At 40.9% G+C, this 14,693-nt stretch overlaps 1 protein-coding gene across 2 annotated transcripts in view; it reads right to left on the bottom strand.

The window, feature by feature from the left end:
- LOC144596824 (ADP-ribose glycohydrolase MACROD1-like) overlaps positions 1-13,801 on the bottom strand; it is a 1,032,359-nt gene extending 1,018,558 nt beyond the window's left edge. For both annotated transcript variants that reach the window (XM_078405658.1, XM_078405659.1), the window contains exon 1: positions 13,620-13,801. In XM_078405658.1, coding sequence (XP_078261784.1) covers positions 13,620-13,644 — 25 coding nt within the window. In that variant the 5' untranslated portion in view covers positions 13,645-13,801. The remainder of the gene's footprint in view (positions 1-13,619) is intronic.
- Between the last annotated feature and the right edge of the window lie 892 nt (positions 13,802-14,693).

Genomic DNA, 14,693 nt, shown 5'->3' with positions numbered 1-14,693 from the left:
TTCTAAAAATTAAAGCTACAAATTGATCTGTCATCCGCTTACATTCTTCCAGACGGAAATAGCCTTCTGATGACTGAAGAGTTGGAGAACAGGGGGAAATTACACAGCCACAGACATGTATCATTCAGTCCCCACTCTGAAACTGTACACAATGTTACAATAGTTAGATCTCCTCCATAAATACTATACCAATTGTAGAACTGTGACTGCCTACATAAAGATGGTCATAATCATTCAGAACCCTCCGGATCGCAGTCTGACAAAAGGCTTTCTGCACCCTAATACAAATGCTTTCAAAATACATAACGCTAATGTAGTACAAACATTTTTTGGTTTTATAACCCATCCACCCGCCCAAACCTCTCGTGACATTTCAGTAAACCGCACCTCTCCCCGCTCTGAACTAGAGTTTAACACCTCAGCAAACATGCAGGTACAACAGACAGTCAAGAAAGCTAATGAATGGCATGTTGGCCTTCATTGCGAGAGGATTTAAGTTTAGGAACAAGGAGGTCTTACTGCAGTAGTACAGGGCCGTGGGGAGATCACACCTGGAGTATTGTGTGCACTTTTGGTCTCCTAATTTGAGGAAGGACATTATTGCTATTGAGGGAGTGCAGCGAAGGTTCACCAGGTTAATTCCCAGGATGGCAGGACTGACATATGATGAAAGAATGGGTCGACTGGGATTGTATTCACTGGAATTTAGAAGGAAGAGAGGGGATCTTATAGAAACTTATAAAATTCTTAAAGGATTGGACAGGCGAGATGCAGGAAAAATGTTCCCTATGTTGGGGGAGTCCAGAACCAGGGGTCACAGTTTAAGAATAAGGAGTAGGCCATTTAGGACTGAGATGAGGAAAAACTTCTTCACCCAGAGAGTTGTGAATCTTTGGAATTCACAGCCATGGAAGGCAGTGGAGGGTCAATTCACTGGATGTTCTCAAGAGAGAGTTAGATTTAGCTCTTAGGGCTAAAGGAATCAAGGGATATGGGGAAAAAGCAGGAATAGGGTACTGACTTTTTAGATAATCAGCCTTGACCATATTGAATGTCAGTGCTGACTCAAAGGGCCGAATTGGCCTACTCCTGCACCTATTTTTCTATGTTTCTATGTCTTCCTCTGGGCCAAGCACATAATCGCGAAGATACTGACAGGTTGCATCATCGCCTGATACAGCAATTCCAAGTCTGCAGAGACTGGTGGATGGACACAGACCATACCATCATCAAAGCAAAAGGGGCAGCACAGGGGCGCAGCGGTAAAGCTGCTGCCTTACAGCGCCAGAGACCCAGGTTCGATCCTGACTATGGGTGTTGTCTGTACAGAGTTTGTATGTTCTCCCTGTGATGTGGGTTTTCTCCAGGTGCTCCTGTTTCCTCCCACGTTCCAAAGATGTGCAGGATTGTTGGTTAATTTGCTTCTGTAAATTGTCCCTAGAGTGAAGAATAGAACTATCCATAGAATAGGACTATTGTAAAGATGATTGCTGGTTGGCGCGGATTCGGTGGGCCGAAGAGCCTGTTTCCATGCTGTATCTCCAAACTAAGTATCTACATGCTGTGCGAACTCAAGGCAACATTTGTCATCAAGGTAGTGTTGTGGTTAGGGTTAGCTCAAGAGCCTGTCAGTTGATGTGAAGAAGCTGTTCTTGAACCTGGAGCGCACGGTTCTCAGGCTCAAGTACTTTCTTCCCAATGGTAGTAGCAGGCAAGATCATGGCAAGGGTCTTCGATGATAATAGCTGCATTTTTGAGGCAGCGCCTCCTGTCGATCCCTTCAATAGAGGGGAGATCAGTTCCCACAATGGACCAGAATATCTCCACCACTTTCTGTGGCCTCCTTCATTCTTGAATATTCGAGTTATCAAACCAGGCAGGATGGCAGTCAGAATGCTGTTGACTCCCCACTACCATTCCATAGAGGATGACAGGTTCATGGATTCTTGACTTTCCATCGCTGAAGTCAATCAGTTGATTGATCTTGCTAACATTGAGAGCAAGGTCGTTGTTCTGGAACCACACAACTGGTCAGTAGTAATTGAGGCATGTCACCTTGCTCTTTTTGGGCACTGGTATTATGGATGTCCTTTTAAAGGAGGTGTGAATTTCAGACTACAGTGATGAGTGAGGGATTGAAAATGTCTGCAAAATCCCCAGCCACTCGGAACCAATTATAATTGTGCTATAAAGACAAATGTGTCAATGGGGGAAAAGGGGCTTGGGGCGAGAGCTTCAGACTCATAAAAGTTTCTTTTCCACAAGATTTGCAAAAATAAAAGGTCTTTTCAATAACAATGTTTACTTTTGTTACTGCAAGCTAAAGATTCTAAAGGCTCTATGTCACACTGTTTAATACAGTATCGTTGCATGTGTCAATAGAAGCAATTGATTGTCAATTTCAATTGCCACATGTGGTTTATATTTGCAGCTGTGTTCTTAAGAAACAATGGTGTCTGATTACTGCAGGGAGATTATATTAAATATAAGACCGCCTTTTTTCACCTTGTTAATTTTCTAAACAAATTTTAAGTGGTACTCAAGTTCATCATCAAAATAGCGTTAAAACCAATTCGATAAACAAAATACAAATAATGTCCTGTAATTCATGGCTCAGGTTATATCCAATCCATATAATGGAATTGTGCATTATAGAACAAATAGCTACAGTATACAGAAATGTCATCTCCATTTTATCTTCAATTTCCATTTTAAGTTAGAGCTTCCAATGGAAAACTGGGGACAGACAGAAACTCAACAGGTGGCACTGCATGGCTTTTGCATACGTGGGGTTTACACAAAAAGGTATTAAGGACAACAACAGCTACAGTGGGTATAAAGGAGAACAGATACAATGTGCCGGAGTAACTCAGCAAGTCAGGCAGCATCTCTGGAGAACATGGAAAGAGGTTGGGGCCCTTCTTCAGACTGATTGTGGTGGGGGGGGGGGGTGGAAAAGGAGGGGAAAAAAGCTGCAAGGGCAGAGGGGCCCTACAATGCCTGGCAAGTGATAGGTTGATACAGGGGCGAGGAGGGTTTTGGATCAGCAGATGGTTATACAAAACTTACATTGGTTATATTTTGTCACCTTTTATCCTAGAGGTCTATTCATGAAGGTTCTGTATATTTGTTTCATTTTGAAATCCAGGTATAGCAGAAAAGATCACAGGCAATTGCTACCGTACAATTGTGGGGTATTGATGGGTCACGCTTGAGCCAAGTCTATCAGAGACCACCACATGGCCATATTTCTAACCTCTATCTGGACCTTGGTACCTACCCAGCTTGTTCAGGTAATTAGACCGTGATAAAGGAACAAAGGAGCATTTGGAACAAGTAACAGCCATCATCATCAGTACAAAATGTTAAAAGGAAGCTGGAAAATGCAACTAAAGGGCCTGTCCCACTTAGGCGATTTTGAGGCGACTGCTGGCGACTAGGCTGTCGCCGACAGATCGCTGGGGTGTCGCGGGCATGATCGTGAGGAGTCTTCAAAGAATCATTGTGGATCTCGGCGCGTCGTTGAGAAATCAACCGGACTGAAATTTCTCGGTGACAGCTGGCTTGTCGCCAGGTATCGTTGCTTATTGCGGGCGCTGTCGCATGCTGTCCCCAGGTTTGCTAGGTTGTCTTAGATGCATTTAGAAGCACGCAATATTAAATTAAGTAAAGTAATTTGAAGATACCATAAAATACTTGTGTTTAACCAATTTATTTACCGTCAGGACATTTGACAGGTAGATTGGAGGCGACAGTTTGACGGTCAGGTAAGCGTGTTTATGGCCATCAGCGATTACATTTAAAGTAGGCTCCCAACCCAGATATGCAACCCAGAAACTAGATATGCACCTCCCGTACATTTTCAAAGAATGCCCACACTCTGCACAAAAATCCATTTAATCACGTTTAAAATTAAATTTCTTAATACTGCTATTAGTAAACTGGAAGTCAATCCAGTTTATGCCTTGTTACCGTGAAGCTTGGTTTCAAGTAACCCGGGCAAGATGTTATATTTCAAAACTCTCAAGTAATTACAGACTTGTCAGTGATTTCAGCGAAAATTAGGACGACGGAGAAGCATTGATAAGCATGGGAATTTTGCGATGTTTCCGAAGACAGTGTAATCTCGACCTGACTCAACATCGTCGTGGACATTGTCGTAGGGTAAAAGAAAATTTCAGCGATCTGCTACGACTTTGACAATCGCCAGCAGTCGCCTAAAAAATCGCCTAAGTGGGCTTTACCCAGTTCTTAGGTCAGCTCTTTAAATTTACTCCGACAGATGAAGTTGCAATTCCTTTCTTTCTTTGCAAATCATCCGAATTATTTTGCTGCTCCCAAATTCCATATGAAAGGTGTTATTGTATTTTTAAAAAGCTCTAAACACTATTGAATACCATCCATTAAGAAAAGCCAGTAAAAGACCCTGTGTAAGACAGTTTTGAACTGCAAAAATATTAGTTGGTCAGGCACATTGCTCAAAAGCAAGACTCCAAAGACGTACAGGTATGTAGGTTAATTGGCTGGGTAAATGTAAAAATTGTCCCTAGTGGGTGTAGGATAGTGTTAATGTGCGGGGATCGCTGGGCGGCGCGGACTTGGTGGGCCGAAAAGGCCTGTTTCCGGCTGTATATATATGATATGATATGATATGTAAATTACCCACAGGTTACATATTCAAAATTGCCAAGGATTGATATTCACTACATTCAACCAGAGAAAGCTCTTATCACCAGAGTACTTTTATAAGTTTAAAGAAGAGATTTAAGTAATTCTTGGATTGATTTAGGAAAAACAGGCTTTGAAAGATGGCTCATTGTTGGCATTAATTATCCAAGGATTTTCCCCAGAAGTAATCAATACAAATCTGGATGAATAGCCTAATACCAGAATAAAGAATCTGCAAAATTGGAAACCGAACAACGCATGCCAACATTTGAACAAAAGTGTATTGCAGAGATAAGTTTATTATAAAACAATTCCAGGTTTTGTCTCCAACATTCTCTTCCAAAAAGCCTTTCTACACATTAACCACTATAAGTGGAGAAAGGCACTTTTAGTCGCTCAAATGGAATCGTCAAAAACAAGCGCTTACAAGATAGTAAACTATAGTTCCATTGTTCAGTCTGCCAAGCCGCCAATCCAAGCAAATTCAATGGAACTACTGACCTTCAGATGACAATTTGATTTACATGGCAACCCCATCTGCCTACCCAACAACAGAAAATGCATGCAAACTCAAGAGATGGAGAAAAAGTCAGGAGAACAAATAGCCAGAGAAAATTAGTGTTTTAATTCTTGAAAGGAGAAAAAGACAAGTATTTTGAACAATTCATGGATGCACAGATACAAGGGAGGCAAAATAAACATTCAAATGAGAAAGCCAAAGAAATATACACTAACACGAAAAGAGTGGTGGGAGGTTCATTTTAATGCAAGCACAGAGTAGTTGGGACAAATTCTGTGTTTTGGATTACAGGGAATGGTAATTTCCAATGATCATGCTTGGGGGAGTGAGTCTCATATCTTTCTAACTGCGCCCAGAAATGTGATGGATAGGACTCTAGGGGCAAGTGGAATCAAGGGATATGGGGAGAAGGCAGGCACGGGTTATTGATTGGGGACGATCAGCCATGATCACAATGAATGGCGGTGCTGGCTCGAAGGGCCGAATGGCCTCCTCCTGCACGTATTTTCTATGTTTCTATGACTGCACTATCATGGTTTAAATCTGATGAAAGTATCTTGGCACCAGAGATCTTATATTACAAAAGAATATTCTAGACTATTATTCAAGATTCAAGATTCAAGATAGCTTTATTTGTCATCCAATATTGGACGAAATTATGTGGAGTTTGCTTATTCAAAACATTCTCCTAAAAAAAAAATCAGAAAACCTCAAATGGCAGAATTTTGCTGTTAACTGGAGGACAAGGTGGGCATTGTACATGCATGGCTGAGCATGCACACCATCACTTCCTATCAAGGCAAAATCAAGTGGGAACTCCAGCGACAGGAAGTAATAATTTCCCTTCCAAACCACCAAATTCTCCCACCTACAGAGCAGGTGAATGGGATCGCAGGTTACATGACATTCTGATTTAGAGATATGTCATGTTTGTTTATTGTCACTGGGTCCAAGTCCTGCAACTCCCTGCTCATCAACTTTGTGGATATGCCATCACCAACTGAACGGCAGTAATTCAAAGTAATTCACAGTCAATGTCTTCACAACAATTACAAAAAGGAAATAAATATTCTTACTAGCGATGACCTCATCACGGAAACAATTTTATAAAATTCTCCTACTTGTGAGGGACCCTTCACTGAAAAAATTGTCATGATCGAATTTGTCCATCAACAAATCTGTCGTAACCAAGTTAACATTGCACTTATTTTGCTTTGCTTTTTGGAAAAAGCATGCATTAAAACAGTAACGCTTATCAGCTAATATTTTTTCTTATAAAATTGCTACAACATATAACAAAGAAACAAATTGATTTTTAAAAAAAATAATTGCACAATCCAAAAAAAAAGAAATTATTCCAACCAGATCACCACTGAAGGTAGAAAGCTTCAAGGTATAGCTGCACTGAATTGGGAACTGCTATTTACTTATTCAATAGATGTGATAGTGGCAATTGAGTGGCTTTACATACAATTGTGTTGTTTAAGAGGCTTTTAGATAGGCATATGGATATGCGAGGAATGGAGGGATATGGATCGTGTGCAGGCAGAAAAGATTAGTTTAATTTGGCATCAAGTTTGGCGCAGATATTGTGGGCCGATGAGCCTGTTCCAGTGCTGTACTCTTCTATGCAATAATATGCTATTTAAAATCAAAGGATTCAGCAATAAATCAGTCTAAAATGCCAAATTAACCACTCACTATCTTTGTCAGTTGGTAAAAAGAAATGTGGGATTGAATTATGGCAAGAATGAAAATAAAACAAACTACCTCGAAAATCTCATAGGAAGAACACGAATTACCATTTATTTTTGTAATTTTATTTATGAGTCAGTCTAACTGTGGAGCCATCCTACATACACTGAGTCACTTCAAAAAACAAATCACAACCAATGCATCTGCAAAACCGAACTGCAAAGATATATCTTCTATTATTGTCAATTATTTATAAAGTGATAACTCAAGCTAGAAAAGACACATTTGCAAACTAAAGGCAGCCAAAAATTATTGTTTCAATAACCACACCATACTATAGCCACAAAGCCCAAAATAAATTAATCCTTTTCATGACCTGCACTGAGCTAAATAGCTAAGTAACCTGTTGAACTAACTCCTGGCGATAAAAGTCAAAAACAATTATCCTTTTCCAAAAACAAAAAATTGCAGTTACTGAAAATAATTTAAAAAACAGACAAATGCTGAAGTTACTCAACAGTCAGGCAATATCTGTGAAAAAAGAAAGTTAAAATTCCAAGTCATTGAACTTTTCAGGAAAAAGATAATTGAGCTGAAACTAAAATGTGTCTCTCTCCACAGATGCTGTTTGACCTGCTGAGTACCTCGGTTTTTAAAATTTTATTTTGCCAATCCAGATAGGTATTGGAATAAGAGAAAAAGATTAGAGCCATTTCCTTTTACATTATTATAAAGGAAACCGGGTCTAATCTTTTTGCATGTTTAATGATTGTGTATATTTAGCAGTGATACTAATAATTTAACAATTAAATAAGTTGAATCAATGAGCGTCTAATCCATTCTTCAGTGTACACGGAGTGTACACATGTTCAGTATTTACCAACTCAATTGCCCTCGCATTGCTTCATAGCAGGCGTTATAACAACATTTAATATGCTGTTTAATTTAATTGTGCGGAACTTGCCCAGGTAGGACATATAAAAAGAAATTAATATTGTTTTCTACATGGAAATCCTCGGTACCCAAATAATACAACAAATCAGCATCTTACTAAGTCCTACACCTAAGCTTTTAGTACCCAGGATTTACATGTTGGTGCCATCTATCTTTTATCTAGATTAATGTACAAGTTCTAACATATAATTTTTGCATCTGTATCCAAATTGGCTTGGACAAGATCTTTGATTTCTCTTTTGTCACAGAACGATCGGGCATGCACATCTGAAGAATGCCGCATTCTTTTTCTTTCACCACACAAAATATTAAACTTCTGAACCAATTTCTTATTTTCTACAAATTAGGAAGCTAATTTGCTTTTAATTTGCTGAATCAGACTTTGGAAATTTAGAACATTATATCCTCAAAACATATTAATACTCAAAAATAAGGTCAACTTTCAGGGAGAGCTACGACAACATATTTTACATTGCATTTTACTTGGGGGGCAGGCTGCTGAGGGTGGGAGAATGAATGGGAGTTGCAGCATCAAACAATTGAACATTTGTCTTACTTGGGTGGACACAAAATGCTGGATAACTCAGCGGGTCTGGCAGCATCTCAGGAGAGAAGGAATGGGTGAAGTTTCAGGTCGAGACCCTTCTTCAGACTGATGGTCAGCACTTGAATAGCTTACAACCCATTGGTTTGAACAATGAATTCTCCAATTTTGGGTCACACATCTCCCTTTTTTCCCCACCCCAATCTACCCTGTGCCCCACCCTGGTGAACACCGATTTTTCCCCACTGCCTTGCCCCTCTTTCCCATTCCCCCCATCCCCTTCCACCTAGATTCCTCCATCTGGATTCACATTTCACTCCTCCTCTTTCCTTATTTACACCCTTTTGGCTCCGTTTCATTTCTCACCTTCGGCCACCCATCTGCCAATCAAATCCAGCAGATGCTGGTGACTTTCTATCACTGCACCACAGAGAGCATCCTAACATACTGCATCTCTGTGTGGTATCTCAGCTGCACAGCGGCGGATAGGAGAGCTCTTCAGCGGGTCGTCTCCAGAGCACCGAAGATCACTGGGATACAGCTCCCAGCCCTGAAGGACATCTACAACACACGCTACCTCAGAAAAGCCACCACCATCTGTAAGGATTCCACACATCCATGCCACCGTCTGTTTGAACTCCTTCCATCTGGCAGACATTATAAGGACTTCTACGCCCGCACCTCCAGACTGAGAAATAGCTTTTCCCCCAAGAGCGAGAACTGCACTGAATCAGTCTGCTAAGTGCCCCCCATAATACTTTTACCTTATTTTTTATTTTTACCTTATTTATTTATTTTTATAACATCATATATAACCATATAACCATATAACAATTACAGCACAAAAACAGGCCCGTTTGGCCCTACCAGTCCACGCCGACCACTTACTCTGACCTAGTCATCGATATGGAGGTTGTAATTTTAATCTCGTCATACTTTACAATGAGAATAAAGATATTTCATTTCATCTGTATCCACCTATCACTTGCCAGACTTGTCCCATCCCCTGCTTTCTCCTCTCCACCCCAATCAGTCTGAAAAAGAGTCCAGACCTAAATTGTCACCTATCCAAGTCTTCCAGGTGATGCTGCCTGACCCACTGAGTTACTCCAGCACTTAGTGTTTTCTTTTGTAAGCCAACATCTGCAGTTGCTTGAGTCTCCGAAACACGTGTACTTTCTTGGCATCCAGCATCAGCACCAAAAATCCAAATAAAGTGTGGAGCTGCTGAGGTTTCATTTAAAATTCTATGCTCTCCAGGAAAAACATGTCACTGCACCTGTTTCCTCCTCTATTTCACACCCCAAGCATTTAAATCTCTAAATAAGATCATCAGAAATGGGGAAACTCCTATTGAGAGTTCATATCCACTTTAAGCTCATGCCATTTTTTCATTGCCATGTCCAGAAAATGATTAAATGATTAAGTTCAAATCCACCACTATCCATTGACTCGTTCTGCCTTCTCACCAAAACACTATTTCCACAAATTAGCATTGAAGAATGCAGCAAATGCTATTGCTTCTCAAATGTGAAGTTTGTGGAAACTAACATTGATTTTTGACACCAGTATCTACCTATCTGCCAGTCAGCCTTTACTGCTCAGTCTGAAAAGTTCAAATTTCCAATTATACAATTGGATGCAATTTTTTCTTGCTGTACAATTGCAAAATCTGCTGTATTTTCCCAATTTAACACACTCCTTGGTATCAGATACTGAAATTGCAATTACTGATGCATGTCAAAAAACCATGTGATATTCGTACAACCTGATATATTTTCTATTAAACTCATGCCTATGACAAGAAAACTTGAACATGACAGGCTGCAATTCATATGTAACAAAATTGCAGCTGGAAATAATAACATTACAGGATGTATGGAGGGTAAAAGCGCTATCCTTTGCAATTGCATGCTGCAGAATTATCACTTGTTGAATTGATGGGCATTGGACATTTCCTGGTCACCCACTTGGACAACAGTTACAAAACTTTAATTAACTCAGATCCCCTTTTCTTTCTTTGACTAATTCATTTGTGTTTCATGTAATACAATTACTTTCTTAGGAAACTAATAAATAAAGTGTTGAGTTGATAACACAATGTAGCATAAACAATTCTGCTTTTATTTAGCCATCAGACTAAAAGGGTGACTTACGTTACAATTTTATCAACATGTTACTATTATCTAGTTTGGACATTTTTGCAGATAAAATATTTTTTAAATAAAAGGAATTGCACATTTGTTGCCAAAACAATGTCAATTACACCACTTCACCTTGTCAACATTTCATACCTTGCTGTAAATGGCTCTGTTATCATTGTATACATGAAACACCAATGCCAAGTAATACACATTTTGGACATCTAGTAGAAATTTAATTTAAACTTTGTCATTCAGGACCCTCGGGCTGCAGGTGACTTCAAACCCCAATTCCTATGGAATTTTTGCAGAGCAGAAAATGGACAAGAAACTGAATGCAACATTTTACCAATAATCTTTGATAAACTCTATAAACATGATCAATTCAGGAAAGTTCCCAGAAATAAGATGAGGGGACGATTTAAAAGGGACTTTAAAGGGGGCAACTTTTTCCATACAGTGTATAGACACAAAATGCTGGATTAACTCAGTGGGACAGGCAGCATCTCTAGAAGAAGGAATAGGTGACGTTTCGGGTCGAGACCGTTCTTCAGACTGCAGAAAGGTCTCGACCCGAAACGTCACCCATTCCTTATACCCAGAGATGCTGCCTGCCCCACTGAGTTACTCGGGCATTTTGTGTCTATCTTCAGTGTAAACCAACATCTGCAATTCCTTCCTCCACACAGAGTAGGATGCATTTATGGAACGAGCTGCCATAGGAAGTGGTAGAGGTGGGTACAGGTACATTTAAAAGACATTTGGTTAGGTACACCAATAAGAAGCAAAATGGGTCATATGCAGACAAGTGGGAATGTTCCCATGTTGTAAAGCTCTATGATTATTACTCATTTAATTGAGAAACCATTGCCTCATGCGTTGAGAAACTTGGTTGTCTATTTGGGCCTTATCTTTCATTTCATACAAGAACATAGAGCGTCCCAATAATGTAGCTTTATTGCAGGATATAAAAAGAAATCCGGAAACCAAGGACCACGGTCCTCTCTCATGACAGAGAAATTGATTGCAGAACACAGTTAATTCTCCAACAGAAGGCAGCAAGGGACAACTAAAGCAAACAATGGCATGGCCAAGATTGAAAGACAGGAGGAAAATGAAATATATGATCTGTATTTTGATCATAAATTTCTCATGGCTGACAGTAGATTGTTTTCAGAATGGAGTGAGATAAATAAATTATAAATCAAGATTTATTATGGTAGTGAAGATACAATAGAGAAAACGATTTAAGAACTGTAAAGATTTATGAATATCCATCTGGAAAGAAGCAATTTACCCATTTAAAGTATTGCGATAACAATGTCCATTCAAAATGATTTCCTTTTCACTGAGCGATTCATCATTCACAAGATTGTTTACAATCGGCAAGATATATTTTTAATAACACGCAATCAAATAATCTTATGAAATAATTTATACTTTAAATATCATTGTCCTAATCCTATTGTCATATTTCCATACATAAAACACACCTATATAGGAAGGAACTGCAGACGCTGGTTTAAACCGAAGAAAGACACAAAATGCTGGAGTAACTCAGGAGTTCTTCAAGACCCTAAAGAAGGGTCTAAAGAAGGATCTCGACCCAAAACATCATCCATTCCTTCACTCCAGAGATGCTGCCTGTCCCGCTGAGTTACTCCAGCATTTTGTGTCTATCAAAACACACATTTGCTCTATGAAACACTTAAATATCAAAGCAGATTATTTCTTATAAATAGACCCTCTTATCAGCTACTCCAAAACAGTCCGGTGTTGTGTTGTTAACTAACGTCCCTTCTTTCTAACTTCAGACTGTGGACACACTCAAAACGTTTCCTGAGTAAACAGAGAAATAACTTTATGGAAAATTCAGTAAAAACTAAAAACTGTATATCTTTATGGAGCAAGGGGAGACAAACTTTTACTGCACGTACAAGGCTGGTTGCAATATTTTGTGTCACTGGCATGTAACAAACTTGCGACTTTTGTTCATTTTGCTTGCTAACCTATTTAAGGAAAGAACGTGCAATAACTGGCATAAGTGTATCTGTGGAGCAAACACTAGTCAGCTGCATTTCATCAATCTTGGAGACAAAAACAGAGTTTTCATTACAAGTCAATGACCTTTTATCAGTTGGGTTCTGATGAAAAGTCAACAAACTGAAACATTAACTTTGTTTCACACTCGACAGATGCTGCCTTGCCTGGTGAGTATCTCTAGCATTCTTTGGTTTCAAGATTTTCAGCACCTCGAGTTTTATTTTGCTTTATTATGTGCCTTCCCGTTCATACCACCTTACCAACAGAAGAATGCAAATTGCAGCCAAAAAAAAGTGCACAAAACATAACTCAAAAAGAAGAAAACTATAATATGTAGAACATTTTTGCCACTCAAGAAGCACTCATAACTAAACGTGCCAGACAAGAGAGCAGAAACATTAGTAATCATACATTACAAGTATCTGCACTGCACCTCAGTTAAAGACTGTCATTGGCATTTAAACACTGGCATCTCTTTAAACTGACATAAACGCTTGCAGCAGACGCCTGCCGGTGCATTTCAGGCGAGTTGCATTGGAGAGGGGTCACATTGTATGGCGCACATAACATTGCCAATTATTATCTGGGTAATACACTACATTCAATTGTTTGCACAACATCTCTATGCTACTATTCTGCGTTCATATGTAGACAAAGAATGGTGATTTCCAGAAAGAGCCGGTGCGGGGTCGACTGTAAAAACGTGTAGTTCTTTGTATATGTGTCACACACAGTGCGTGTATGAGAGAGAAAGTGTGTGGAGTGTTATTAACACGAATGTAAGGATGAGCATGTACATGTTCTTGGTTCATGTTCCCACCACCACCACCACTGACAGATTGATTGCGCTTCAAGGCCTACCCTAGCGACAACAACAACAAAAAAAAGGCTTTCACTGCAGCCAGGTTAGCGAGGCAAAGAAAGGACAAGGGCGAACTTTGTGTGGGTCCCTTTCTTCGCCCCCTCCGCCGGCCGCCACACAGTGACAGGTGAGAGACACGCCGCAAATGGCCCCACACAAACACACACACGCCGGCTTGCAGCACAAACCCACCTGTGGATTTCTTTTCTTTCGGCATGGCTCCTTTTCCTCTTTCTTCGACGGGTGAGAGGTGTGTCTGTTATTTTCTCCCTCAGAGTGTGTGTGTTTCTCTTTCTCTTTCTTTCTCTCTCTCTTTTTTTCCCTCCCCCCCTCCGACCAGAAAACCGCCTCGCTCGGTCTCCAAGACACGACAACGACGCCGTTGCTCAACCTAACCTGCTGCCCAGGTCCAGATCCCGCCTTCGCACTCAACCTAACCTCCTGCCCTCAATTGGTCCGCTCCCCTGCCCATCATCGCCTCCGCCGCCCGCCATTGGCCCTCGGCACACACACGCCACGACGTCCCGCGACGTCACACGCACGCCCGCCCACCGTCAAGTTCGGTTGCGCTCGGGCTCGCGACTTCACTGTAAGTTTCCGGTGCCGGGAATAAATTTAAAATGCAGTTTTAAAAAAAATCCATTTTAATAAATAAATGAACATTCAGAATGAGCCCCCCTGATTAGGAAATCAACCCTGAGGGAGGGAGGGGGAAAATTAGTGAACGCGGCCGCTCTCTCATAAAGACTGTCATTGGCATTTAAACATTGGCATCTCTTTAAACTCTTTAAATTCAATGTACATTTGCATTCATTGTAGGTCGACTCTCAGGACCAAAGATACCAGAGAGGAGCTTTTGCTCAGGACTTGGATCGGCTTTGCAGGGTGAATAACGCGCGGAAACTTTATGATGGTCAAAGGAAATGAATGGAAGATGTCGGAGAAAAGGGAGATAATTTGAGGGGATTTATGAAGGGGAGAAGGGAGGGAAGGAGAGGGAGGGAGAAGGAGATAGAGGGAAGGGGAGATGGAGGGGGGAGAGTGATGGGGGGAGAGATGGAGGGGAGGGGGAGAGGGATGGAGGGGGGGAGAGGGATGGAGGGAGAGAGAGGGAGGGGGAGAGAGAGAGGGAGGGGGGAGTGAGAGAGGGAGGGGAGAGAGAGGGAGGGAGGGAGGGGTTGGAGAGGGAGGGAGGGAGGGGTTGGAGGGGGAGGGAGGGGGAGAGGGGGAGGGAGAGGGAGACGCCATCGGTTCCGGGTCAGAGGT

Source organism: Rhinoraja longicauda, chromosome 9 (assembly GCF_053455715.1).
Source record: "Rhinoraja longicauda isolate Sanriku21f chromosome 9, sRhiLon1.1, whole genome shotgun sequence".
NCBI classification, from domain to species: domain Eukaryota; kingdom Metazoa; phylum Chordata; class Chondrichthyes; order Rajiformes; family Arhynchobatidae; genus Rhinoraja; species Rhinoraja longicauda.
Note: the sequence above shows the minus strand (reverse complement) of the source record. Positions and strands in the feature narration are given on the sequence as shown.